The 26,702-nt window shown below is 41.9% G+C and overlaps 1 protein-coding gene across 2 annotated transcripts in view; it reads right to left on the reverse strand.

The window, feature by feature from the left end:
• uxs1 (UDP-glucuronate decarboxylase 1) overlaps positions 1–26,702 on the reverse strand; it is a 60,131-nt gene that overhangs the window by 30,936 nt on the left and 2,493 nt on the right. Inside the window, exons 1-6 of one of the 2 annotated variants that reach the window (XM_080786538.1) lie at positions 19,022–19,995; positions 11,231–11,258; positions 10,049–10,097; positions 8,976–9,019; positions 3,682–3,742; positions 2,352–2,532 (exon numbers count right to left, since the gene is read on the reverse strand). In XM_080786538.1, the coding sequence (XP_080642664.1) occupies positions 2,352–2,532; positions 3,682–3,742; positions 8,976–9,019; positions 10,049–10,097; positions 11,231–11,258; positions 19,022–19,109 (451 nt within the window). In that variant the 5' untranslated portion in view covers positions 19,110–19,995. Of the gene's footprint in view, positions 1–2,351; positions 2,533–3,681; positions 3,743–8,975; positions 9,020–10,048; positions 10,098–11,230; positions 11,259–19,021; positions 19,996–26,702 lie in introns of those variants that run through there. The other variant, XM_080786539.1, reaches the window with a different exon arrangement.

Raw genomic sequence — 26,702 nt, forward strand, 5'->3', positions numbered from 1 at the left:
TCATCAGTTCATCAGTCAGGTGGGAACCAGGGGGGCAGTCAGACAACCCAACCATCATCAGTTCATCAGTCAGGTGAACCAGGTGGGCAGTCAGACAGATATTTCGTGAAGCCACTAAGGAAATCGGGACTTCCTGAAAGTTCATATAATGGCCTGTTGTGGCGCTGTCATTGGGCCCAAAAAAAAACCCATAGCTCCATAGAGGCCCATGTATTTGGGCCCAACTTCACCTAGACTGTATTACCTTAACACATTTAGTACCGGAACTGCATCAAAATAAAGGCGTTGCTTGCGCCGGAGTAATCGCCAGAGTAGTGATCGCTTCCATTTTGAAAGCCATGAACCGGAAATACTTTCTTAAAAAAGTTGACTGACAAAGTGCCATCACAATCTCCGATCATCTTAATATATTTATATACGCTACAAAAAGAGTTCATATTTTGCGGGAGAGACGGATGAGGAGCAGAAACGCAGCGCCAGCATATCGATCCATTCATCACCACGGAGAGCGCCCTGGATGAGGAGATACGAGTCATTCTTTCCGCCGCGCTAACATGGGAGTCAATGACAAGCTAATAGTTTCACAGAGCGTTAGCATACGGCAAGCGAAAAGCGAAATGCCAAAAAAAAAAGAAGTAATTATTCTGAATATTATTATCTCGCCCCGCGTCGTTTGGACGTCGCTAGGACGTCCACAGACGTCTAAGGCACCTCTCGGTTCCAATCCTTATGACGTTTCAGGACGTGTTATGTACTAAATGTGTTAATAAACATGGTCATGAATACTTTCTGCTTCCAGTCACTAGTTTAAAGTCTCATTTTTCATGTCATATTATTCTTTTTGGAAAATTATGGTCCCATTTATTAAAAAAATTACCATAAAGTCGCGTATGTTCTGAGGGGCGTGGCTACCGTTACAGTCTATGAACGGGAGCCACCCCCCGTTCAGTCAAAATAAAAACCAACGAAGAGTAAGGGGGGGGGGGGGGGGGGGGAAGTCCCGCCTCGTTGTCTGGGCCAGCCAATGGCCAGCTGGGCCCAAACGGATCTAGAAATATGGCGACTTACAGTGCAAGGAATTACAGGCTTCATTTTACGTCCATGTTAGACCCGGGGCTGGGGAACACTTTGTCCATATTCTTTACAGTCTATGGTGGGAACCCACGAAAACCCGCCATGAGAGTAAACAAGAGTCCTCCTTTGAGGGAGACCAATCATATCTAATCATGGCTCTGCTGACCGTAGTGAACGCCGTGAAAGCAATTTGCAATGCACTGATTGAGCACATCTGAGCACGGCATCTTTCAATCACAGCCATGACAACCATTTCTCACATGCAGGAAATGACAGGGATTTGCATTTCAAAAGGGACGCCATTCATCACAGATCTATGAAAAGTAAAGGTTATTGTTATAACTGGAAGGCACAAATGGAAGTGTGCCATTGAATAATTAGGGGAATATACTTGTGAACAATACATAGAGAGACTAGATTAGATTGTATCTATGTGGGGAAATCGAAATCCTGCATTTTTCATTTGCTTCGGTGAAAAGCGCCATCATATTATTAATCTTGTTGGAATGGCTTCAACAGCCGACCCTTCCGGCCGACCCTTCCTTCCGGCCCAGGGGAAAAAAGATAAACAACAACATTTGATTGGATTTCCCCAAGTAAACTTAAGGCTCTGCAGACAGTGCATATTTATTTACCAGGCATGACTCCAACTCCAAGCAAAATGGACTCAACAAAAAATAAGTAAGTTAATAAAATGTATTAAATCCTCCACGAGGACAGATGGGTGTAGAACCGTACCAAAACCGCGCCAGATGTCCTAAAACTTTGCGCGTGCATGTGCGGGGGGGCGCACTCTACAGATCTCGTTTATAGCGCCACCTAGGTGCTATCTGTTGGAACTTTAACCGGGTTGTTGAGAGTGAGACCTTGAATATATATATATATTATATTATATTATATATATAAATCAAAATACAAAACACACAGAAATTCCACCTCTCCTAACCCATATCACGTTGATATTTGGGATTTTTAACAATACGGAAACACCACCCACCCGGGACGCTCAGTCATACAACAAGTCCCCCACGGTAATGACACCACCCCTCCCAGGCTGGGCAGAGAATCAAAACAAACCAGTGAACCGGAAGTGAAATTTAAAAAAAAAAATCAGACCAGTCTGAAGCGAGTGGTGCAACAGCACCCCCTATTGGTACTCTAAACATAGTCCCATGGTGTGAGTGTGCTTGAGTTTCAAATGAATATTTAGATAGTTGGTAAATGTTTGTTAATGGAAATACCCCCAATCGTGTAAAATGAAAGACTTTTTTCCTCACCCTCGATATAGAGAGGCTCAACCACGTCGTGATTGATGAGCTCAAAGTTCTCGTGGCCGATCCAGTGTTCCACGTTTCTCTTCCTGCCGGTGAAAAAGTTGTCCACCACGGTCACCTCGTGGCCATCCATCATCAGCTTATCGGTCAGGTGGGAACCCACGAAACCCGCCCCGCCCGTGATCTGGTGTAAGAAGTGGACAAAAAGATTATACCGTTAGAAATAATAAATATCTTTGGTGATGAAACACAACATGCCCGACTCCTCCCTCAGTGATACAAATAGGTTTTCAATGTAATGAGTCCCGGGATGCAGGGATGGTCTTTTAGAGATGAGTCCCAGGGACATTTTATGAGTCCCACTTCAACGACGTTTATAGGAGTCATATTTTGCCATTTTTTACAATTTGCAGCATTTAACTCCCATTTCATTTTATATGGTTATAATGTGGTTATATTCATGTAGAAAACAGAAGAAGAAATAACTAAAGCTATCAAAATAAACTATAATATAAAAAAAACTGTACAGTAGTGCATCCCGTGGATGCAGAGGTCGTTGTTTTATTGCATCCCTTAACTATAAACGACGTTTTGGGATGCAAAATGCACCCTCCTACTTTAATCTCTGCTCCCTGTGGATTGATTGCTCTTACTGACCCTACTCGAGGCTCCGTTGAGAGCCGATATTATTCCGACAAATCTCAATGTGCAGAATGACATTTGCAACACTTTGAAGTACACAGTATAGGAGGAGTTATTGTTACGAATCACATTAACCTGGTTGTGGGGGTTTGAATTGTTTGGCTATAGTTACGCCTTCTATCTTGCTGACAATGACAGTGGTCTTTTGCAGCGCCACTGCTGCTGAAGCCGTGTGTAGTGGAAACATTGACACAAAATATAAATGCATTGATCTCTCACACGCATATGCATCCCCCCCTCCTCCTCCTCCTCCCCGGTACCTCCTAGGCGTCATTGACATACATACATGAAATCTGCATTACATACAGGGGACAATTCTGTTCTACACGACAGATAGAATGGTGTCACACTGTGAAAAAGTAATTGGAAATGTTATTGGATGACTAAGCAGGTACTGACTTAGTTGAGGCCAAGAGGGGTGCAAGACGAGAGAAGCAGCAAGCCAAAGATTAGTGGAGTGTGAGAATTGTGAAAAATGGAAGAAAAAAAAACTATAGATGCAAAAATATGAATGTTGAGTCAATTCAAAGTGATGTTCAAGAGGATTACTGAGTAAACGATAATTGCTACAAGACAAGTGACTACTTGAAAGCGGCTATGCGTGTGCATGTGGTGCTATCATCTCACGTACCAAAATCCTTTTCCGATCCTTTTCCGACAGGAATTTCACAGGAGGGTATTTCTGAGAAAAACTGTAAGAATAGAGATTAATTGTTAAATGAAGGACACTTAGGAGAAAGACATAGACCTAGTTAAAGACATAAGAATCAGTAATGAAAACCATTATTTGAAATGACAGCATTAGTACATTCAGAACATTTTCTTACAATGCCATTTCATGAGGAATGCTCTAGGAATGAACAGAAAGGTGAACAAATTACTACTTCCCATGCACTTCAAGCCTGATTTACTTGCTTCGGTGACAAATTGACAACACAACAGGCATTCATTAGCTTAGCACAGACAGACACATAGGCCCTCATTTACCAAAGAGGCGTGCGCCAAAATATGGGTGCACGCCGGAATTCCCGCAATTTCCGGCATTTATCATTTCCGCAAAACCTTGAACTTGAACGTGAGCCAGGACAAAATTCACGTTAGGTCGGGAGCTGTCGTAGGCTTTGTCCTCAGCTATTTTTCTGTCGTACACAAGCGGAGCAGCATTGTTTGACCAGCTGACATGCTGTCACAGGCATCTAAGCATTATGTATTCACTCCTAAAATGTTAATATAGAACTGTATGTATATACATTGTGGGGTGTCGCTAGGCAACCAGCCGCCAGGTGAGCATATTAGTAGCCCAGACAGCCAGTGGGGAGGAGGCAGAACGCAGCCAAGAAGAACACGCCTACTCGGCCTCGTCAGTCAACAGACGTACTACCCCGCCTACTCAAGCCCAAGTGTACACGCCTACGCCACCTTCCAGGGAAGGACTGTCTGCTTCTGCGCTCATTTCCCCACCGACTACTGAGAGGGACAGTTCGGGCATGCTCGGCAGTAAGCGATACCTCACACATCCTCTCACACCAGGCATATCCATATTAATATGAACGTCATATTAAAAGTCTGTATTTCTCCTCCTCTATAGGTAACCCCCCCCCCCCCGCCCCGGACGAATCTATAGCGACGAGAGAGTTCCACTTCCCCAGGGGAATATTGAATATAAATCACTGTGATATTATAAAAAATATATTAGGCATAAATGGACTGCACGCCTTTATTTCCAAGTGACAATGACAAGCTTACAGCTTGCCCATTTGCAATTGTAGGCTATATAAGGCGTAAGGGGCTTAATCATTCACCATTTAAATAAGTGCTTTGACAGTCATTCAGATAAAAGCGAGATCATTTTCGGGAGTCGGGAGGACTTCACGTCACAGGACCGCGGCGTGCGTCGCCAGCACATACCAGCACACATGCAAGCCTTCATCCATATGGTTATGATTCGGCGGGCAGCAACGGGGGAAACTTTTTTATTTCATTTTTTCGTCATGTAACTATGGTTTCCAAGGTCGTACTGCAGTTGTTAATGTCGCAAAATCGAGGGCGAGGCTTGTTTTAATAGGGCGTGCCAGATACATTTCAGCCGTCACATTTACAAACGTCGGAACGAAATTAAGGAAGGATCAGCTGTTTGCCGTGGCGACGTGAGTGTACTACGAAACCTACACTCTAATCTGGGGCAGATTTTACACTCAATTGATAAATGAGGGCCATAATGCTTTACACAAAGCACACAGCACTCAAGAGTGTTAAACAAACTACAGTCTTGTAAGTAATGTAATTCTAATGTACAGGAGTTATAGGACTACAGTTGACATCGCCAGATAATTGCAGCAAACAGCAAGGGAAAATAAGCAAGAAAAAAAAAAGAGAAGTCCGTACTTCTTAGAGAGCCAACTGTAAATGCAGCTAGCTGCTCAGTGATGAATGGACTTTCATTGAGTCCAACTAGATCTGTGCCCGTCAGGCACCGGGCCTACTTGAAAAGGTGAGAACAATGAAAATCTGGAACGCATACTCAACCCCGTTATACGAGTTGTCATAGCAACCATTTTAACTGTCCCTTTTGTGCCCATATATGAAGCTCTCTACTGTATTATCTGCCTGTCTTATGCCCATTTATGGAGATCCTGACCATATATGGGGGGGGATCGGCGGTTGTTGGAAAGTCCTGGCTTGTGCAGTAATTAACAGCTGTTGACTGCATTTTGGGGTCAAATGCATTTTGGTGGAAATGCAGTCAACATAAATTAGCCCTCCCAACTTACCCGTACCCCCCACGGTCAAATCACTGAAACCAGGCTTCAGGTGTGCAAGGTGAGTGAGCGGCCACCATTACTTGTAAGAGCTGGAGTGGAGACCACCCACAGAGACACTTTCCACCATCCAAGTGCCAATGCGGCACACGGCTGTACATCTATCACATATTAATAATCCAATACGGTGCAGAAATAATGAAAATCCCATTTGGTTCCATAAAGGAACGCTTTGTAGCCAGTAGTGGCAGTTCCAAACTGCTGATTGTTATTTAAACGGAGTGGGGCAGCGTGCAATCCCATTTACTTTTCTATCAGTATGTCCCCACCCCTCAATCATTTTCTCCCAACCTCATCTCTGGGAGATGTCCCATTTATGTGAAATGAGATTTCCGTGTGATTTGTTCACAGTGCACGCTGAAGGCTTCTATAGTGCCGGACAAGAGGTAAATATGCATTGTGTGTACAACTGTACATCTATTCTTAGAGCAGAATTGAGAGTTGATTCAAAGTGGTTTTGCGTGTATCCCATCCCATTATGTAACACCCAGAGAGTCTACAACCATATTTCAACACTGCAAGCTTTGTCGACTGGGCCTTCAGCAGCCAGCCAGCCCACCCACACCACCCTGTAAACAAACAATATTTGACACTAAGCTATGTACAGTAATGAGCATAGAATAATAATTGGCTCTATTTAGCCTGCGGGCCGGAGAGTGTCAGTGTGTACAATCAACGGCTGAACCGATCGGATGAAACTTTTTAGGCACACTCCCAGTAGGCCAAATCCAGCCCACATATTTCCAATGGCCCTCATGGTGGTGCTATAACTGGCCACCTCACGTTTTGACCTGTAACTCTTTTCAGTACAATCGTGGAGACGTGCATCAGCACTCAGCAGCACTCATCGGCATGTCTGCCGACAACCGTTCACACCACTGTTCTACATCCAGGGGTTTTACAGACACTAAATATTTTGTATGCACTCATGTACACGTGGGCATGGGAGATTCCGAACCTGCAGACTCATCCCAGCCCGTTGTTGTCGAGGTACAAATGGACGAGGAGAGACATGATCGTTGAAATAGAGAAGTATGGCGCACACAATCCTGTCAGCAGCTCGAGAAATAAACTACAGCTGCTTTCACTGCTGGCAGAAAGAAGCCTGGTCAGAATGAACTATAAATATGTCACACACCACCCAGCCTGACCAAGCACACCGTCCAAACTTTCTTTGGACAGTTAGGCCTGATTTACACTGGCATGAATGTAGCCTGAATCAGATCTGTATCACTTCAAGATAGAAATCCGATTTGCTTAAATAAAGCCCAGCACACACCGGGTGCGCAGCGCAGCGACGCGGCAACGCCTGGAAAATAGAACGGTGGCGTATCGGAGCGTCAGGCGAGGCGTGAACGCGCGTCGGACGCCGCCGGTGTGGGATAGGTTCATTGAAAATAACGGCCGCGGCTGTTTTGACGCGGGGTGTTCGCAGACGGTGTGTGTAGGGCTTCAGTCTAAATGCAGACAGGTCACATGGAAATGGAATGCGATTTTTTCTAATGTGACTCAGAGGTGGTTTCAAATCGGATTTAAATCGGATCCGAGGAGATCTGTCTCCGTCTGAAATGCAACGACCAGATGAAGTGACCCAAGTAAGTCGCATATCAAACTATGCAAAACGTCACTTGCAGCGCGACCCGAGAGTATTTTAAGTAAACAAACAGGAGAGTGAAAAACAACCAGACGAAGGGCAAAAGAAAGAAAACAAGAGCGAGGACAGAAAAGAGAGAAAACAATGGTGCAACACACGTGTCACTTCATTATGTCAGCACTACAGCGGACACTCCGGACAGACGGTGAAATCTGTACCAAAGTCCTGACGTCACTCGCTCATCCCCTGGGCTGGGTCGTAGAAGTTTCATTGTAAAATCGTCTCATATAAGAATTGTGGTCCAAAAATAAACCAACTGTCTCAGCGACTGGGAGGTTTCTCTGTATCGTTACAACAGTCAGTCAGTCAGTCATATTTGATATTCTGTTTCTAGCGAAAATATTAATAATTCGGCGGCAGTAACATTAGCGTTTTCTCTCAGTCAGTTGATTCTTTATATCCATATGAGTCAAACCACCTGGATCATTTGTTTATTTTTGGAACACAGTTCTTATTTGACACTATTATGAAAAAGTTATTGGAATTAGGATGTGAAATTACGTCAGACTTTGGCGCTCGCCTGTCACTTTGGGGGATGCCTCGGTACAAACTAAACTTCTCGAAGTGTATACAGAATCAAGGCCGTTTATGAGGACATTTCTCGCGGAATGGTAGAGAATGGCGACACACGGTCCTATCTGCAATGTCAGATTGTTGTTGATATGTCGACGCAGGGCGGCTTTGGGTCGAGTTGTTAAAATCAGCTTGAACGCACAGAACGTAGTGTGAATGGCCAAAAGAAAATCTGATTTGAATCGGATTTGACTTGATGTGACTGCAGTCTAAATCGGGCCGTAGAACATGTAAGCCATACAGCAGCTGAACAATCATCACCTCCCCACACGCCACACCATTAAAAATCCCAGTGGAACTACCTGTATCATTTTTTTTTGCTGGTGCAAAGAAAAACATACTTCTCAGTTCTCACAGAAATGGATAAAACATAAAGTCAGCGACTTATTTCTATTCAATTGTGGGGCATGGTCTTGGACAAACAAAACCTTACAAAGTGGCCGTGCTATTGTGCAACATTTATTAATAATAATAATGATACATTCTATAAATAAGGCTATGGGTAAGTGATAAATTATGGCCCAGCATTCATTGTTGCCCAAGGCTATGCAACCGAGGGCCAACCAAACCTCTTTAAGTAACCGTGTTTTCATTTGATGTAAAAAGATTTACATGTAGAACCATTCTTTATTAAGCTGAGAGTGAAACAAAACAAGCACTATACCGCTTCCCTCCATTTAAAACTAGCACTAACTCTTGAGTATTCTGACGGACGATGGGTGTAATTTGCTTTTTTATCCACATATCCAGCTGGTCTGCTGGGAAATGTAAACATTGCCCATTTTCCTACATTTCCAGATACATACTTAATTAAGTATATAATTTATATACGGACAGACAGACAGACAGACAGACAGTATAGCCATGTTGCATACAAACCTCAATTCCAGATCATGAATTTTCTCTCTGAGGGGGGCCACAGCCTATTGGTGAGACAAGAATTTACTTTAGTTTAGTTTATTCGCAACAATAAAAACAGTACAAAAAAGGTAACATCAATAAAAGAGAAGTGTGTGCAGGTGAGAAAAGCAACCCAGGGAGGGCTTATATGTGGTTCTCACCAAAGATAATATACAAATAGTATATTATCTTATAGTAGACAGAGGACCAGGTAGGATAAGGAGTCAGTGCTTCAGTTCAGGGCCCAGGGGTAACCAACTGAAGGGAGCCTTCAATAACAACGCACTATTCCGTCCATCCATTTTCTATTAGGAAATTCACATGTAGGTTCCACGAATGGTATAAAACCAAACCATGACCTGTGAGTGGGTAAAGTACATTGGTATGGTACACGGTCTATGGTACTGGGCTGGCGTTTCAAAACATTTGACACGACGGCGTTCAATGAGACAGAAATGTCAGGAGGCATGAATTGCCTGAATTAAGCTTCATAGATTTCTCTTTGAACTCTAAGGTCAACCAGATAGCTGACAGACTTGTTTAATAAGCAAATGCACCAGTCAATAAGCTACCGTTTTGATCCATTAATTATGATTAATAGGGTGATAAAGATCGGTTACATGCTAGCCGACTTTTTCCAATATTCTTTGCCTGTGTTCACACATGCATGCAAATGATCAGTTATGTAAATGACTTTTCAATTGTATATGCAATAAGAAAAAAGGGCAATACAGTGACGGTGGGTGGTCCAGGTCTTCCAACAAGATGCTTTCACTTTCCCTGGCTTTCAAAGTCAAACAAATTCCAGCTTTAGCAGAACTTTATGTACTTTGATTTCTGCTAGAGCAGCCACTCAGAAAGAGCATCAATGGGACATACTGTACTGTGCGTACACATCCATCCTGAATGGATACATTTGCCTAATAGTACTCTAAGAGTGTGCATGCGTGCATTTGTGTGTTTTGTGAGGCCCCAGGGATTGACATATAATGATCAGGGAACAAATCCAGGTCAAAAGGGGCGAAATCGAAAACAGATACTCTTGAACTCACTTCATCAATTCTCTGGTCAATCTTCATCTCTCCATGTTCCTGTATCGATCTGGGAGAGCAATGAGAGCATCGGACAGAGAGAATAAACGAGAAGAGAAAATAGATAGTGGTGAAAAACTATGTCCAGATGGTAGCATATACCCCCTTGCCCCCTCCACCCCCCCCCCCCCTTTTATTGTGGTCGATAGATCATCGCTGTGAATCCATGCAGCAAAGCAACTATAATAATTTCAGCCTACTGCCAAAAACATGAAGCTTACTGTTACATTGGGTTGCAGTTCTCTCTCCACCCCTCGTCCTTCCTCTCATCTGCCATACCTCAATCATCATCAATCAATGCCCTCATTACATATTCTTGTCTGTTCTCCCTAGACAGACTATGATGTGGGATCAACAGCCCCTTACAGGTAATATCAAACAGATGAACCACTGCTTCTCACGATTCATCACCGCACAAAGACACACACACACACACACACACACACACACACAGCAGAGCTGAAATGATCAGCATTAGCTGAACGGGATCGTTCGGGATGCACACACAGATTCGACACATCAAAGGTCCGACCGACCGACATGCGGAAACAACGATCGGACTTGCGGTCGAACATGCGCTGCCCCCGTGCTTGCGGTTATGGTTAGGTTAGGGTTTGAGTTACGTCGTCGTTCTAATGACAGTCGGACCAATGGTATGTCGGAACTAAAGCCTGTAACCAGCTGAACTCTGAAAGTCGCACGCATACGGCATTCTTGCTCAATTGTAGAATCTTCCTACGTTACAAACAAGTGTGAAGTTAATAATGAGGGGAGAGGAAGACAAAATTGCTGAGAATTTGAAGAACTCTGCAGTACTGCCAAGGCACGAGTTGGCTGACACTGTGGGATGATGGTGGGCAGAAGTAAACAAAACTTGTTTTTTAATCGAAACTTGTAACATAGGGCTGGGTGATATTTGTGACTGGGTATTATGTGACTGATATTATGTGATGATATTTTGTGTATAATTGTGCTTTCAGAAGATTTATAAACTAGGAATGTGGATACGATGATGACTAAACAGATAAAAGCATTCATTGATAATTTCACTCAGGTAGAAGAACCGCATAAGATTAGAAGATTAAATCAATTTAGTGTAATCCAGCCATTAAGACAATACAAATAGAAAGGAAGATACCATACCTCATGTTTGTGTATGTTCCCCAGACGGCTGTAAGAGAGAAAGGACAAATATAATGAATTTGTTAAAAACTGGGATAACATCATTTATTAACTATGGTTGTTTGAATGCAATCAATTCATAGACATGACATGAACTTCAATATCAATATATCATCACAGGTAAAAACAAAACAAAATCAATATACAGGAAAAAAAACACTGTATATACACAAGGAGGGGGAAAGGGAAGTGGGCTGATCATTTCCTCTCTCCGTTGGGCCTGTTGAAAGGTGGATTAAAAAAAAAGTCAGGCCTGTTTTAGGGTCAGGGTCAGGGCATTCCACGCTTGGGTGGGGGATGCTGAAGGAGAATTGACCCATATTTGTTTTGAAAGTGAGTGGTACCAGATCATTGTTCTCGCTCCCTCTAGTATAGTGGCTGTGGGTATCGCTCAAGAGGTGATACCACCTTGGAGGAGCTGTAGATATTGACCTGGACGTCAAATTCAGGCATTGCAGCTTTAATTAAGTCCCAAGGGAGCCAATTTAGGGAGTGAGTGAGTGAGTGAGGAGGAGAAGAAAAGGGCAGAAAAATAAAAAGGCACAGTAGTTTAAGTGGAAGGATACATGCATGTCCTAGTTGTGTAAATAAATGCCCACAGCTACACCACACGGGTACTCATAAAGTACCCGACCTCCCCTGTCTTTGCCAACAAGTCTCCAGGGACCATCACTCACAGTAAGTCTCAACACAGACACACACACACACACACAACCACACACAATAGCATTATGGCGTCTTTAACTAAAAATACATCGCATGGATGCACCTGGGACGTATCCTCAGTGATGTAGTATCCCAAGGTCATCAGGGTTTCGGGTCTCTCAACAGCGACCCAGCCGGGGTGATCAAGTCCCGACTTACATCCCAGTAGCTACCCTCGATCAGTCCCACTGGGGAAAAACCAGGGGCACACAATCCGTTGGAACTACTCCAGAACTACTCTGCCAGGGCTGGGCTGTACATTTGTGGCGCATGGAAGGACTAGGCTTTGTGGGTTGTCGCCTGTCCGGGCCCCTCCTACGTCTCACCAGGTCCACTCCTGCTCTCACCAGGGCATGTGCGATGCACCAGAGTCCCAGCACCAGACAGTAACAATTGTAACATCCAATCTGTAATCCGTCATCTGACTGTAACGTTACCTGTGCTCTGTACTGATGTTATAATTAGAACCTTTCTAAGTTTCTACTCTTTTTCATGTTCTGCATCAGGCACACTGGGTGGGGATGCATTCTTGGCTCGCGGGCTGATATTTATGGGTCACAGCAGCCCTTTTTTCTATGAATTTCTCAAAAGAAAAATAAATAGAAAATCTAAGAATTTCCATAAAGATTTATAAGAAGTATATTGAAAAAAGCAGATATGCGCAGTGCACATATATCATGTTAGTGGGCTACTCCCATTCAACAGCACCAGATGCAGAGAGGAGCACATAGGCCTAATTTATGCCTTGTTGCATAGAGAGGAAAACTCTGCCAATATCGGCCAGAATAGTTTTTTGCCCCGAGCGCTGATAATCGGTCTATCCCTAGTATCAACACACGCCAGTTTGATTATCTTGGGGAACTACAAAGTGGAAACAAACCAATCAAGATAAAGTTTAGACAAACAATGTATGACACAAATTTGTTGCCCAGCTAATATGCTGTATTATGCAGGGCTTAAAGCCAAAAACAATCCCAAGACTGAAAATGGTTTTTTTGCAAAGCTGCACTGATCTCATTAAATGACCCCTATGAGATCCTCAGGACTGAAATCAGTCCCCACTGGACTGAGAACTTTAAGCCCTGATTATGCAAATAATACAGCATATTAGCAAAGAATATTATAACCAAGAAACAATATTGAGGAAAACATGTTGTTGGTCATGATCGTTGGCAATAGAGAACCGAAGTCTGACGTCAATAATCGGTAGAAGGCGCAAATCCAAGGGTTCATGTACTTTTTATTTGCATTGTAATCCCCATAGGGGGATTTTAAATGGCCTCATTTAAGAACTGCGTTTGAAAAATAAACAAATCATCCAGGCCGCTTCAGTCATATGGATATGAAGAATCGACTGACAGAGAAAAAGCTATTGTTACTGCTACTGAATTAGTTACATTTTCGCTAGAAACAGACTGTATCATTATATCATATATGAGTGACTGGCAGACACCTCCCTGACAATAACGCAGAGACATCTTGTTTATTTTTGGACCACAATGTTTATAGTAGACGATATTAAGATCACGCCAAGAATTACGCCAAGAATTACTTCCTTGAACCAGGGGAATCGAGGAGATGAGCGAGTGACGTCAGGACTTCGGCGCTCTATATCTTATCTTTAGTCTAATGTCACCTAGATCCAAAAGTCTAAATGGTCAATGTTTTCTTTATCATGATCAGTCAATGAGGAAGCAAACTAAAGCAAAACAAATACCACAATATGGAAGGATGGGAGAAAAAGTACATACAAATACTGTACATGGTATGATTCAACTCCCTTGTCCAATTTTATATTCATGTATAGCCTAATGCATGCAGGACAGGTACCCAACTGTCCCCATTACCACTGTGCCCATCATAACTAACTCAACTGGGGTCTGCACGAAACCAGGCCAGAACTATAACCTGAACCGTTGTTCATCAACACAACAAATGACCATTCAGCCTTTAGGGCTATGGGCCCTCGAGGCCACTTGGATATAAGCAGGTCAAATAATCTATAAATCATGCTGCCCCTAAGTAATCGTTAGTTATTTAACCCATTCTGACCTGGCACCCATTTTGGTGTTAGCATCATGTTATGCTTTAGCTATTGAAAAATAGCAGATCTACAAGCTCATAGCGCGCCACCGAGTGGCGCGCTACGAGCTTGTAGGTCTGCTATTTTTGAAAAATCGAAAGAACGACTGACATTTTTCAGAATCTGATCTCAGGTCAGAATGGGTTAATCAGACCAGTGTGTGTCCAGTGGAAACCTCGTATGAATCTGATCTCAGGTCAGAATGGGTTAAAGAGGACATTTCATGCCGTTATTGTATACATTACGGTCCTTTTTATAAAGGTTTTTCTTTAGCTTAAAAAACACTATAGATAGATAATTCTATGATTCTTTCTCTCTGCATGTTCTGAGCCCGTGTCATCTGCAATGATGAATTGCATAATGACCCGTTCTTTCTTAGCCAACTGCTTCACAATGTTGCAATCGGCCCATCAGGAGAAAAGACCATTTATCGGCTTCAATTTAACCCATTCTGACCTGAGATCAGATTCATACGAGGTTTCCACTGGACACACACTGGTCTGATTAACCCATTCTGACCTGAGATCAGATTCTAAAAATGTCAGTCGTTCTTCGAATTTTTCAAAAATAGCAGACCTACAAGCTCGTATCGCGCCACTCGGTGGCGCGATATGAGCTTGTAGATCTGCTATTTTTCAATAGCTAAAGCATAACATGATGCCAACACCAAAATGGGTGCCCGGTCAGAATGGGTTAAACGTGTTCCATTTTCGAGTCTGCTAAAGTTATTTGTTTTATCACTTCCTTCCAATTTCCTTGTGTACCCTATATTAGTTTTCTATCGGATAGTCCATCCTGATAGTATAAAATTGGTATCCCAGATTCCCCAACCTGAAAATGCATTTTCTTTACTGAAAAGAGAGAGCGAGAGAGAGCGAGAGGAGGAATTCCAGATTAACAATTTTCATACCATAATCTGATCTATCTATAGATAGATCTATATCCAATAATGAGTGGTACATGTGAAAACAAGGAGCTCAGAGCACTGTTTCAAAGCCAATTTGAGACAAAACACTGTGTGCGCAGAATGATTGAGGTAACGAAATGGCTAATCCTTAAATTGTTTCTTTTCCACAAAAAGATCACTTACCCTACCTTTAACCATAGTTTTCCCTGTTTTTATTTCACATACAGTAAGAAAGATTTTTTAATTAAATTCTTAAATTCAAAAGAGAAAGGTTCTGTAATATTCTGTGTTATTATGTTGGCTTGTTGGAGGAGGTGGCTGTGTGCACTCCCAAAACATATGATTTCAATTGAATACTGTACATACATTTTGAAACAAATGTTGAAACATTGATGCTTTTTTTTAACCATCTTTTGTCTTTTCTAATTTCTTTTTCTGGCCAAATCATAATGGTATGTATTGAATGGCCTCTGTGACCCTGATGGATGCGGAGATGGTACAATGTTCTGGTTGTCACGTATTATTTAGGCCATTTCAGACGGGGAGCGACTGACACGCCTTGGTAACTCATTTCCAATGAGAGCTTTCACACTACTCATCCCGCGCCCCTCGTGAGCAGACGTGTCGCTGATCCAGGCGAAAACGCCTGCGTCACTCGCTCTCCGTCTGAAGCGGCCTTTAGTCTAACCCCTGACAAATAGCGAGGAGACTGCATTGGAAACTTGTAACAGCTCACTAAATAATAGATATATTTGAATCAAAGGTTTCATGTTTCATGATTACATAAATGTGAAAACTTCTGATTAATTGGCGGCATCTTTCAAATGTGTTTGCAACTTTGCATTCGATTTGTGAATGTCTGCACAATTTAACATGAACTTTGTATTGCAAAATTATTTTGAAATAGTCCATCATTCATCATGTCATTGAATCAACCACAAATTCCAGCACTGATTGGGGGAAAAAGCCTGACTGATTTATAGCAATCCTCCAATGCCATTAAAAGAGTATATTTGTATAAGTGTAAAGTACAGCACAAATACAGCAGAATAATGCACCTCTATTTGACCGTCTCATTTAGCTGGTAGGAAGATACACTGTTTAGTTATTAGTGAGGAACTTAATATTTGATGTTTAGGTTAATTTCTTTTGTACAAAACCACTGGTCTGACAGACCTGAATCATCCAATAATTAGGAGTGAGGAAATGCATTGTCTGTACTCATCTGTGACCTACCCCTTCTCTCTAGCTCAGAACTCAAGTCAGTTCCGTTTGTACGTCTCTAAATGTTTTGATGAATTGAACAAGGTGGACCTTCTTGTAAACAAGTGTAATGCTTAATTGGGTCGTCCACTCACAGTTAACAGTCTTTGTATTGAGTTTAGTGATGCACAATATTCAGACGCAGAAAATATTCGTCAGAAAATGGCTAAAAATGCATTTTCTGCCTATTCGGTTTCAGCCCAAATAGGCAGAAAATATATCACCAAATAGTGTATGCAATTAATGCATTCAAAAGAGCTGAATAAATGTTTTATGGATCCATAATAGTGATTATTATTTAAGTTAAGTTTAGCCATAACCATAACATAACATTTGTAGAATCAAACTCAGGTCTTAATGGGTTAGGTGGGGATACTAAAACAGCGATATTCAGTTCATACCAATTATACTGTGCGGGTGTAGGTATGTTAAGTGATAACCACTTTCAACATGGCATTATAGGCAAAAGCTTTCTAAATCTTTCACATTTTCCAAACATCTACAAACTATCTTCGCTATTTGTTGTACAACAAAGTATATAGTGCTTAAGTGGCATTCTGGACTAGACCTGTCTGGCTGGAAACATTGTGGTTGCAAGGACTGCACTTCTGACCTTTCAGATACAGGACTGTGTCACAGTCATTACCAGGTGATTGAGAGATTATTTATTCTTTACTTACTCTGTATAAACATACTATTTTAACTAGTGATGCACCGAATATTCTGCCGCAGAAAATGTTCGTCAGAAAATGGCAAAAAATGCATTTTTGGCCTATTCGGTTTCGGCCCTAATAGGCAGAAGATATATCACCGAATAGTGTATGCAATTAATGCATTCAAAAGGACTGAATAAATGTTTTATGGACCCATAAGTGATTTTTTTAAAGTTTTTTGCCATAACCATTTATTTTGCCATAAATCAGGTAGCTTCAAGGTACGGCCATGACAGCAATTGTAGGAAAAAAAGATGTATAATATTAATCATATTCGGATATTCGGTATTCAGTTTTCGGCCAACTGTTTCCTAAATTCGGTATTCCGTTTCGGCCAAGAATGTCCCTTTCGGTGCATCCCTAATTGAGTTTGTGCTTGAAATGTACTGTAATTCAGCAAACTGTTAATAAATCAATCAATTAATCTACAGATCTTTAAGGTTGACTGTGTTTTCCTGACTGCAGAAGTAATACAGGTACATGTATACAAACATGTATATGTGTACACACATACATGTAAAGGAGTAGTTCGCCCAATAAATACTTCTTTTTTAATATAATAATAATAAGAATCCCTTTGGGTGGTCCATTGTGAGTCGCAGACGCGGAGAACACTTGCCAACAATGTTACCATGCATTCTGAAGTTTATGACACACACAGGGCGTAATATATAAATACAATAAGACAGTAAATCTATGACGTCCCTAGTAGATTATGGATCCATGATAAGAACAGAATGAGCAGGAACACTCTTGCCTCTCGTATCATATTGTACGTACAGTCAGTCACTCTGATACAGTGGTAGACAATCATCATGTCATGGTTATCATTCAATCAATATGCTTATGCAGCTATATCACAACATACAGTAAGTTAGACGTGAAATGAGGATAGAGAGGTGGGGTGACACGCAGCAAAGGCCGTCGGGATCGGGACTCAAACCCGTCAGGCTACATTGGAGCCTTCCATGCCTAGGTGCCCGGACCGCTAGGAGTAGGACAGCAGTCCAGGCCAGCTTTCTGTAAAGAAATCCTGTGCACTGTGTGCAGGTGAACATTTTTCCAAGTGTTGAAGTTTGGAAGCGCTCGTTTTCAATAACGCAACGTGCTGCTGCCTCCTGCATTATGATTTCAAAACGGGTTGTACGCAGGGCCATTGAGTGATTTCCAACGAGCGCTTCCAAACTCAAACACTTATTTATCACCTGCAGGAATTTATTGACAGAAAGTAACTCATGACATGTCTACGGTGAAACAAAAACTTTGCAGATAGAAAGAATAATTCAAGCTTTCGTTACAGCTGCAATGTTGGTGAGTTTCATGTTGATTCATACAATCACGTAGGACATTTCTTTCTGTTTGGATGTATGGGCTGTCAATGGTTGGTGTTGCAACTCCAGATTCAACATATATAAAAAATAAAAGAATAAGGAAATCTAGTGTTGCCAAATGCGGCTAATATCATATATAGGTGCCATTCAGGCACCTGATTGTGAGCACCTGGGGGTACTAGACGCTCACAACAAGAGTAGATCAGCAGATTGTAACTGGCAAAGAAGAACACTGTAACACAACCTACTCAGCTGTGCTGCTCATCCCATAATTGCACATGCCACTTACAAATGGGGGCATGGGGCACACTTTAAAAAGCCGTTTGTAACTGGCAAAGAAGAACACTGTAACACAACCTACTCAGCTCAGCTGTGCTGCTCATCCCATAATTGCACGTGCCCCTTACAAATGGGGGCATGGGTCAGGGGCACAATTTAGGGGAATAAACAGGCCCCAAATGGATAAACGTTTTTGCCAAGGAGCTGTTACAGAAACATACAAACATTTCAAAACTTTGTGATATTGTTCACACACACACACACACACACACACACACACACACACACATTATCACAATCTCCAATTAAAAGTGAAATCTATATCTACCCTCGATAACCATGTTTGTCATGTATACTCATCATATTACCCCAGAATAGCTCAACTGTCATAACTGACTTTCAATTAAGAGGGTTTGAACTGTTAAAGCTCCATGAATGGGCCGTACTGTCACTCTCGAAATGTATACTTACAGGCAATGTAGGCAATCAATGCGAGGGCGACGAGGAGCTTCATCATTCTTCTGTTTAATCCTGATAGCATCCAGACGATCCGCTTCATCCTCTACATTTACAGTCTAGAACCACCCGCCTCCTCCTCAGTCATGTCCAGGGCAGGGTTCATTCGTCACCGTTTAAGATTATCTTGATTTATTAATAATAGTGTATGAAGTCAATGAAAAAAAATGCAACAACAACAAGCTGCAGACAAGACATGCAAGCTAGCCGCGGCTGCTACGTCAACACAGTGGACAGAGGCAGTCACAGTCATACGTGGCTAGCGCTACACAGGTAGCAATCTGATCAGGTGGCTAGTAGTAGTAGTACAGCACTGTTGTGCTAACGTTAGCAACTCGCCATCAACTTAGTGTTTGTTTATAAGTGCCATTATGTTCACAGACGGTACGGTAGCTATACTGTGCAGAGCTCTGACTGCAACCCATTAGTCATCGTTAACGCAGTCCGATAACGCAATAGTCCATTCGGAAACCACAATGCCGAGCGACTGACAACCAACACATTAGCGGCTAGCTCTCTAGCAGTGACAGCTGGGTGTTTTATTGCCGTTCATAATTGTTTGCACACCAAACAATAAAACATGCGAGTTCCGGGGTTGTAGTAGTAAAGTAACTCGCAACCAAACGAACGTTCATCTTATCCACGGAGAGACGCGCACGTTAGAGTATAGTTTCTTCTCTGCTGGGCCGAGGTATTGGTACTACAAACAAGACGAGCGACCATTCCTAGCTCGATTAAGCATCCTGCCCTGCCGCTACTAGCCTGTAATAATCAAAACGGTACACGCATGACACATCCCCATCACTTTTTTTTACTTGGCAAATAATCACTGCTGCGATAAATCCAACCTCAATCGATTATTGTCTTATTCCTAAGAGCGAGTATACGTTTGTTTAGGCAAAACTGTCGTCTGTCAAATTGCGTGTACATTCGCCGAATCGCCGTGTATACAATGGTTCATTCATAACCCTCACGAATTTGGGTAATTTTCCACATGCAAGACAATGCGTGTGTGTGTGAGTGAATGAGTTGAAAAGTGATGGCAAAAGCTATTTTAACTATTTATTAATAATGTTGAATATGGGAACATGTCCAATGTTATTTAATTTTCCCTATTTACATTCACATAGACCGGTCCTGCACACATCACACGCACACACACACGCACACCCACACACTCTCTCTCACACACACACACACACGCGCGCACACACACACACACACACACACACGCTTGTAGAAGAGACACCGATTTACAATCACTTGTATTATTTATAGCCCTCTTGACTTACACAATTAATTAACATGCAGTTAATGTTGCTCTCTAACATGGTAGATGCATGGTAGTTAATTATAACAATGTATTAATGTGATAATATGTAGGCCTATATACTTACAACATTATTTTGGGGTGTCACCTTAGATTAGCTTAATGTGCAACATTGATTTCTCAGTTCTCAAACAAACATAGAGTTTAAGTATAGGTTATCTGCACATTTCTAGACCTATTTAATACCAAATGGGCCACATTTTCAAATATACATAAGAAAAGAAAAGAAAAGAAAGAAAAAGCATAGCCATAGCCGTCGTCACTGATGAAGTCACATTTGGGCAAGTGGCTATGGCCGAATTTAGCTCAAGGAGTTTTTTTCGTGCAAAACGAATGCTTGCAATGGATTCAGAATCATGAAAACCCCTATAGTTTGACACGTCACATGCATAATTAAAAAAATTACATTTTGCCTAAAGGGCCCCGTGAACTGAACGGAATTAACTTCTAAGTTTGCGTACAAAAGCATGACGGCCATCTCTATCCAATTCAAACTTTTATTTATAAAGCAGTTTTAAGGATGCACGTTATTATTATACGTACGTGTCTCGTGTCTACGGTGTCTGGACTCTAGCTGCATCTCGGGGGGCGTGGTGTGGCAACCATTTCAGTGCGATCACAAATCATGCATCATGGACACAGCATCAGAACTGCAAATTGAGGCCCAATTTCAATTGCCTCCCTCAAGCCCTGAGCTCTGAAGCCTCATTGACTTTAGTGCTTGAGCGTGAGAGGCTGCAAGGGCTCCAAATTGTTGTAAAAGGAATGGGACAGCACTCACAGCACTTTGAAGATGAGAAGATGCGTCCGCCGCCATTCATGACACTTAAAAAGAACTGTCCTTATTCACAGCCAGTGCTTTAAACATATATGTAACCAAAAAGGTGTAGGGTGAAGCCGAGGCTTCATTATGCCTACCCTATTTGAAGAGTAACTTCACAAAACAAAACTGCATATAGTCATACATCAGGCAGGCATCAGCAGATTTTAGCATTAGATAACCCAGAATACAGAAATATGCAAGTTTTCATGTCCATCTCTGCTTAGCCTATTAATATTATGTCTTAGTATTTAAGCTGATCTTTTTATTATTAGTTTTGTAAATACACTTTCCTGTGTATAAATGGTGCATTTATATAGCACCTTTATCCAAGGCGCTTTACAGAGATTGTGCATTACATTCACACATTCACACACACATGACAGCGGAGAGACCATGCAAGGCACCAACTAGCACATCGGGAGCAATTAGGGGTTCAGTGTCTTGCTCAAGGACACTTTGACGGTGGCTCATGGGGGAGCACGGGTTTGAACTGGTTGCCATCCAGCCACTCTACCCCTGAGCCACCGCCGCAACCTGTGTGATAGGGGTTGTAATAGTATTGATTATAAATTGCATTTCCATATTCTTTTACTTTGCTCATTAGTCATTTCTCATCATGTTTCCCTTATTATTATTATTCAATATATAGTATCTTAGTATCCTTCTTTTCCATCCACCAGCTGTCTAAAAACCCGGAAAAGACGCCAGCAGACAGCGGAAAACGTCCGCGCCTGTCTGCCCAAGTGTGTAAACACTGACTGACTTACCGATTTCAAATGGGACAGCCCACAAGCCCTCGCAGACTTCACATGAACGCACACCTAAGTCAGTGAGGGCTCATTGAGTCAGCAAGGGAGCATATTGGAATTGGGCCTTAGTGCTTCGGCAACGGTGCACAAACAAGCAAGCACAAGCAAGATGCAGATTACTTTCTTGTAGGGAAGGACGACTGCAAAAGCATATAGTGCAGTTCTATGGGAAGGATTTAGAAATTGACAGTGTCATGCTGACACTGCATCGTGACATGTTGGTTGACATGGCAAAGCAAAAAGGACACTGTCTACTTTTCATGATGTCGTGGAGTTCTTAAAACACCTTCCTCATGCAATGAATGGTACGTGAATAAGTGACCGCCACAATTACGCCACAATAGACATTCATTCATTACTGTTGATCATTGATCATGCTGAAATTAATTGAAACAGCTGAAACAAGTCATGAGTGAATCATGTGTTCGTTGTGAACTGAAATCGTACCACTGTGTTTATTAGCAAACTGTAAATATAATAAAGTATACCAAACGAAGGGAAAAAAATGTAAGTTATAAACGAAAGTTCAACTGAGAGGTGGAATGAACAGCCACCACCCAACTCAGTTCCCCTAATCGACCCTCGGCCCTGCTCCAACCAGGTCAGCGCATCTCACGTCTGGGCCCCTTAAAAGGGTGCCTCCTACTTCCTTGTCTCACCTACAGTATGCCTTCCGTTCAGGTCAACCCGCCACCTCCCCGCCACCGCCCAGCAGCAGGCACCACCAGGACCGTGGACGACCCCACAGGGAGGGCTCCGGAGCCCCTGCCTTCCATCAGGCAGGATCCGATTCGAGGCTCCCTATCAGAGCCTCCGCTGGGGCCTGCGCCAAAGCACCTGACGTCATGCCAATACGACTGCATTCATTCTCGACTTTATCATGTTCCATTCATTCATTGATTCATTCTCAATGTAATCCCCTTCTCGTAATAAACGTCAGTGCATTAATTCCGTCCCGTGTAGTGGAATCTCTCTAAAGTTGAAATGCCATTCATTCAGCCCTGTGTAGTGGAATCTCTCTAAAGTTGAAATGGCATTCATTCAGTCCTATATGTAGTGAAATCTCTCTAAAGTTGAAATGCCATTCATTCAGCCCTGTGTAGTGGAATCTCTCTAAAGTTGAAATGGCATTCATTCAGTCCTATATGTAGTGAAATCTCTCTAAAGTTGAAATGGCATTCATTCAGCCGTGTAGTGGAATCTCTCTAAAGTTGAAATGGCATTCATTCAGTCCTGTGTAGTGGAATCGCTCTAAAGTTGAAATGGCATTCATTCAGTCCTGTGCACAGTGAAATCTCTCTAAAGTTGAAACATGTTTTTCCCCTGTAATAAATCAGCCCATTTTGACATTGTGTCTTTCCTGTAACTATTTTATGTTGCATCTATTTGATGCTATCAGCATATAAAAGTATCTCTTCTAAAACACTTTAATAATAATTTCTCTCATCTTTACTCCAAAAGATAGGGAGGGCTTAGCCCCACTAGCCCATTGATACCAGCCATCCCTATATACTATTTTTAGACAAAAGATCAAATTAAGAAGACGATTCAGAGGAAGAGGGAAAACAAAGGAAAAATTACGAGAAGGCTTTCCTGTAACAAGTACTTTGAAATACAGTATGAATTTGGCTTGGCTGAGTGCCTGAGTTCCTCTGGCTTGGGCTTACAAGCTGCAAGCTATGCCAATTCCAATATCACGCCTTCTGAGCTCTTTTTAAATGCTTGATCCACACACAAAGGCAATAGCATTTGATGTATGTAATTTCTCTTTGCTTTTAATGTGTGTGTGTGTGTGTGTGTGTGTGTGTGTGTGTGTGTGTGTGTGCATACTGTAGCTACGCCTATTGATTAGTAGTCCTCAGTGTAGTTTTATCTCTGAATAGTAAGTCGTTAGATAATTCCTATGAATGCAGAATGTTATTTAACAAAGTTATTACAAACTTTTTTTAATTTGATTGATTGATTGAAAAATAACAGTATGCGTAATGGGCAATACAAAAACTGTTACTGTTTGTGGACGATGATAAAGCATTACACTTGGGTCAGGGTCCACCATTTTCAATTCATCAGAACATTTTGAGACATACAAATATACACTTCTATAACAAAAAACAGGAAATCATCATATAAAGAAATATAGAGTAAGGGGAAAAGGGGGTGGGGGGGGACTAAATTTAGGAACTTATGGAATCATTAAGATCAACCCATATAGTATACAATCCCAAAATAAATAAGATAGAAATGTTGAGTATGGGTCCCCAGCATGTATACAAACTGCCGGATGCTAACTTGCATATGTTGCAAATTTCATCATTGGCATAATATGTGACCATATCATTAACAAGGAAAAAACATCAACATTTCGGGGGTTCGTTTTGCTCAAAAAACGGCCATATAGTGTACTCAACATGTCTGGGTTCACAATGGGGCTCTATGGGCTGGCAAGTATAGACTATATTGTTTCATCAACATTTCAACAATCAATAGTATATTTTATAAGATTGGTCTTGACAGGATATAGCCTAATTTGAAAGTAACCTCTCTACCTTAGGTGTATAAGTTAAAAGGATCCCTGGCTAATAAGACAAGCTGTCTTAAAGACTTAAAACATTATACATGCCCTCTATAATTTCAAAGTCATAAATAAATAATCTTTCACTCAATACCAGTAAGACGCGCAAACGCGGGAAGCGAACGCAGCTGAGACCCTGCAGATCATGTCTGTCTGTCTGTCTGTCTGTGTGTCTGTCCCGCTGTTACTGTATATGTGGACCTGGCCCCTTTTGTGCCCATATATGGAGCTGAGTGGACCTGGCCCCTTTTGTGCCCATATATGGAGCTGAGTGATTGCTGATGCAACACACTCCATATTTGGATAGCGGGACAGACAGACAGACACACAGACAGACACACACACACACACACACACACACACACACACACACACACACACACACACACACACACACGCACACACACACACACACACACACAGACATGATCTGCTAGGTCTCATAGTAAGTGCTCACTGCGTTCGCAATCACTGCGTTCGCAAAAACTGCTCCTGTCGCAAGTTGATGATGTCATATATCAATGTGTGGTCCAGCCCTATGGAATATATGGAATGCACATGCTAATAAAAAGTATTTACAATATTGCTTTGATGCTCATATTAACCTTAGGAAGTATTATGTTGTTTTTATAGCATAATGCATTCCATATAGGGCTATCCAGCGGTTCCCAAACCTTTTTGGCCATGCACCCCCTGTTACCTCCCGACCTAGCTGATGCACCCCCCCCCCACACACACACACACACACATGGAATATAGGACATATATTTCCTTTTTATCCACATGCATATATTAACCTGAATATGGCATAATATATGCAGCATATAGGCTATATGCTATATAGTTTCCATATATTGGCATAATATGTTAATATATTTAAAATAAAACCATAGCACCACCATTAGACATTTCATGTCGTGCAACCCCAGAAGGTACTCACGCACCACAAGGGGTACACGCACCACAGTTTGGGAACCACTGGGCTAGACCATAATTGGGCATATGACATCATCAACTTGCAACAGGAGCAGTTCCTATTCTCCATATGCAGACCGCGGCCATCTTACAGTACCATATAAGTTAATGGCAAGGTGCTATATACCTAGGTGCCACTTCCAATGGCAGCCCATTCATCCAAACAGAAAAGTCCTATCTGATTGTATTAAACCACATGAAACTCAAATTTGCAGCTGCGCACTGAAAGCTTAATTGAATTATTCTCTTTCTATCCTCAAAGTGTTTGTTTGTTTCATAAAAATCCACATGTTATATGTGTGAGTGTCCTTGCAGGTGATTATTTTTCTAAGTGCTGGAGTTTGGAAGTGCTCGTTAGATATCACTCTATACCACCTGTTTTGAATTAGCAGAATTTAGCAGATAATGCAAGAGGCAGCAGGACATTGCTTTACAGAAAACGAGTGCTTCCAAACTCTGATGGAAACATGCATGGCCGCGGTCTGCAAATGGTCAATTGAGTGAAAGATTCTTAATATTTAAGGTGTTTTTATTATTTTATTTTAGTTGTAGAGGGCAAGTATGTTTTAAGGCATATTTGTCTTTATAGTCATGACTCATTAATAAGACATCCATAAGACATGGGGGGATCCCTCATGAGTCATGAGTCATGACTCATGAGGGATCCTTTTAATGAGACATATTCTTGGCAAGAGTGTTTTTCCACTCAAATTATTCCAATAGAAAACTGTTGCAGGTTGGGAAACAATATCCCTTGGAATGATACTCCTTACACATTGATTATTAGTGAATGTATCACTGTGACTCAATAAAGGGCACATTACCAATATGTATGAGGACTCAAACTTGGAATAATATGGTTTCTAGTCTTTTTTATAGCACCATAGCCTATTGCTCACTCTCTCTCGCGCGCGCTATCGCTTGCTCTCTCGTGACGTAAGGGTTGTCCATAAAAGCTTGCTTGATAATAGAACGCACTCTTTTGCACAATGTTGTCACTAAGACTAGTTTCAGAATTGAGTAGGGCCAGTAGGCCTATGATGCAATGAAAGGTTGTTGGAGAGATTGGAGAACGTGACACGCGGTCGGACCGTTCTTGAGTTGACACTTAAAGTTCCAATATACCT

This window comes from Protomyctophum bolini (genome assembly GCF_963924005.1).
Source record: "Protomyctophum bolini genome assembly, chromosome: 16".
NCBI lineage: Eukaryota > Metazoa > Chordata > Actinopteri > Myctophiformes > Myctophidae > Protomyctophum > Protomyctophum bolini.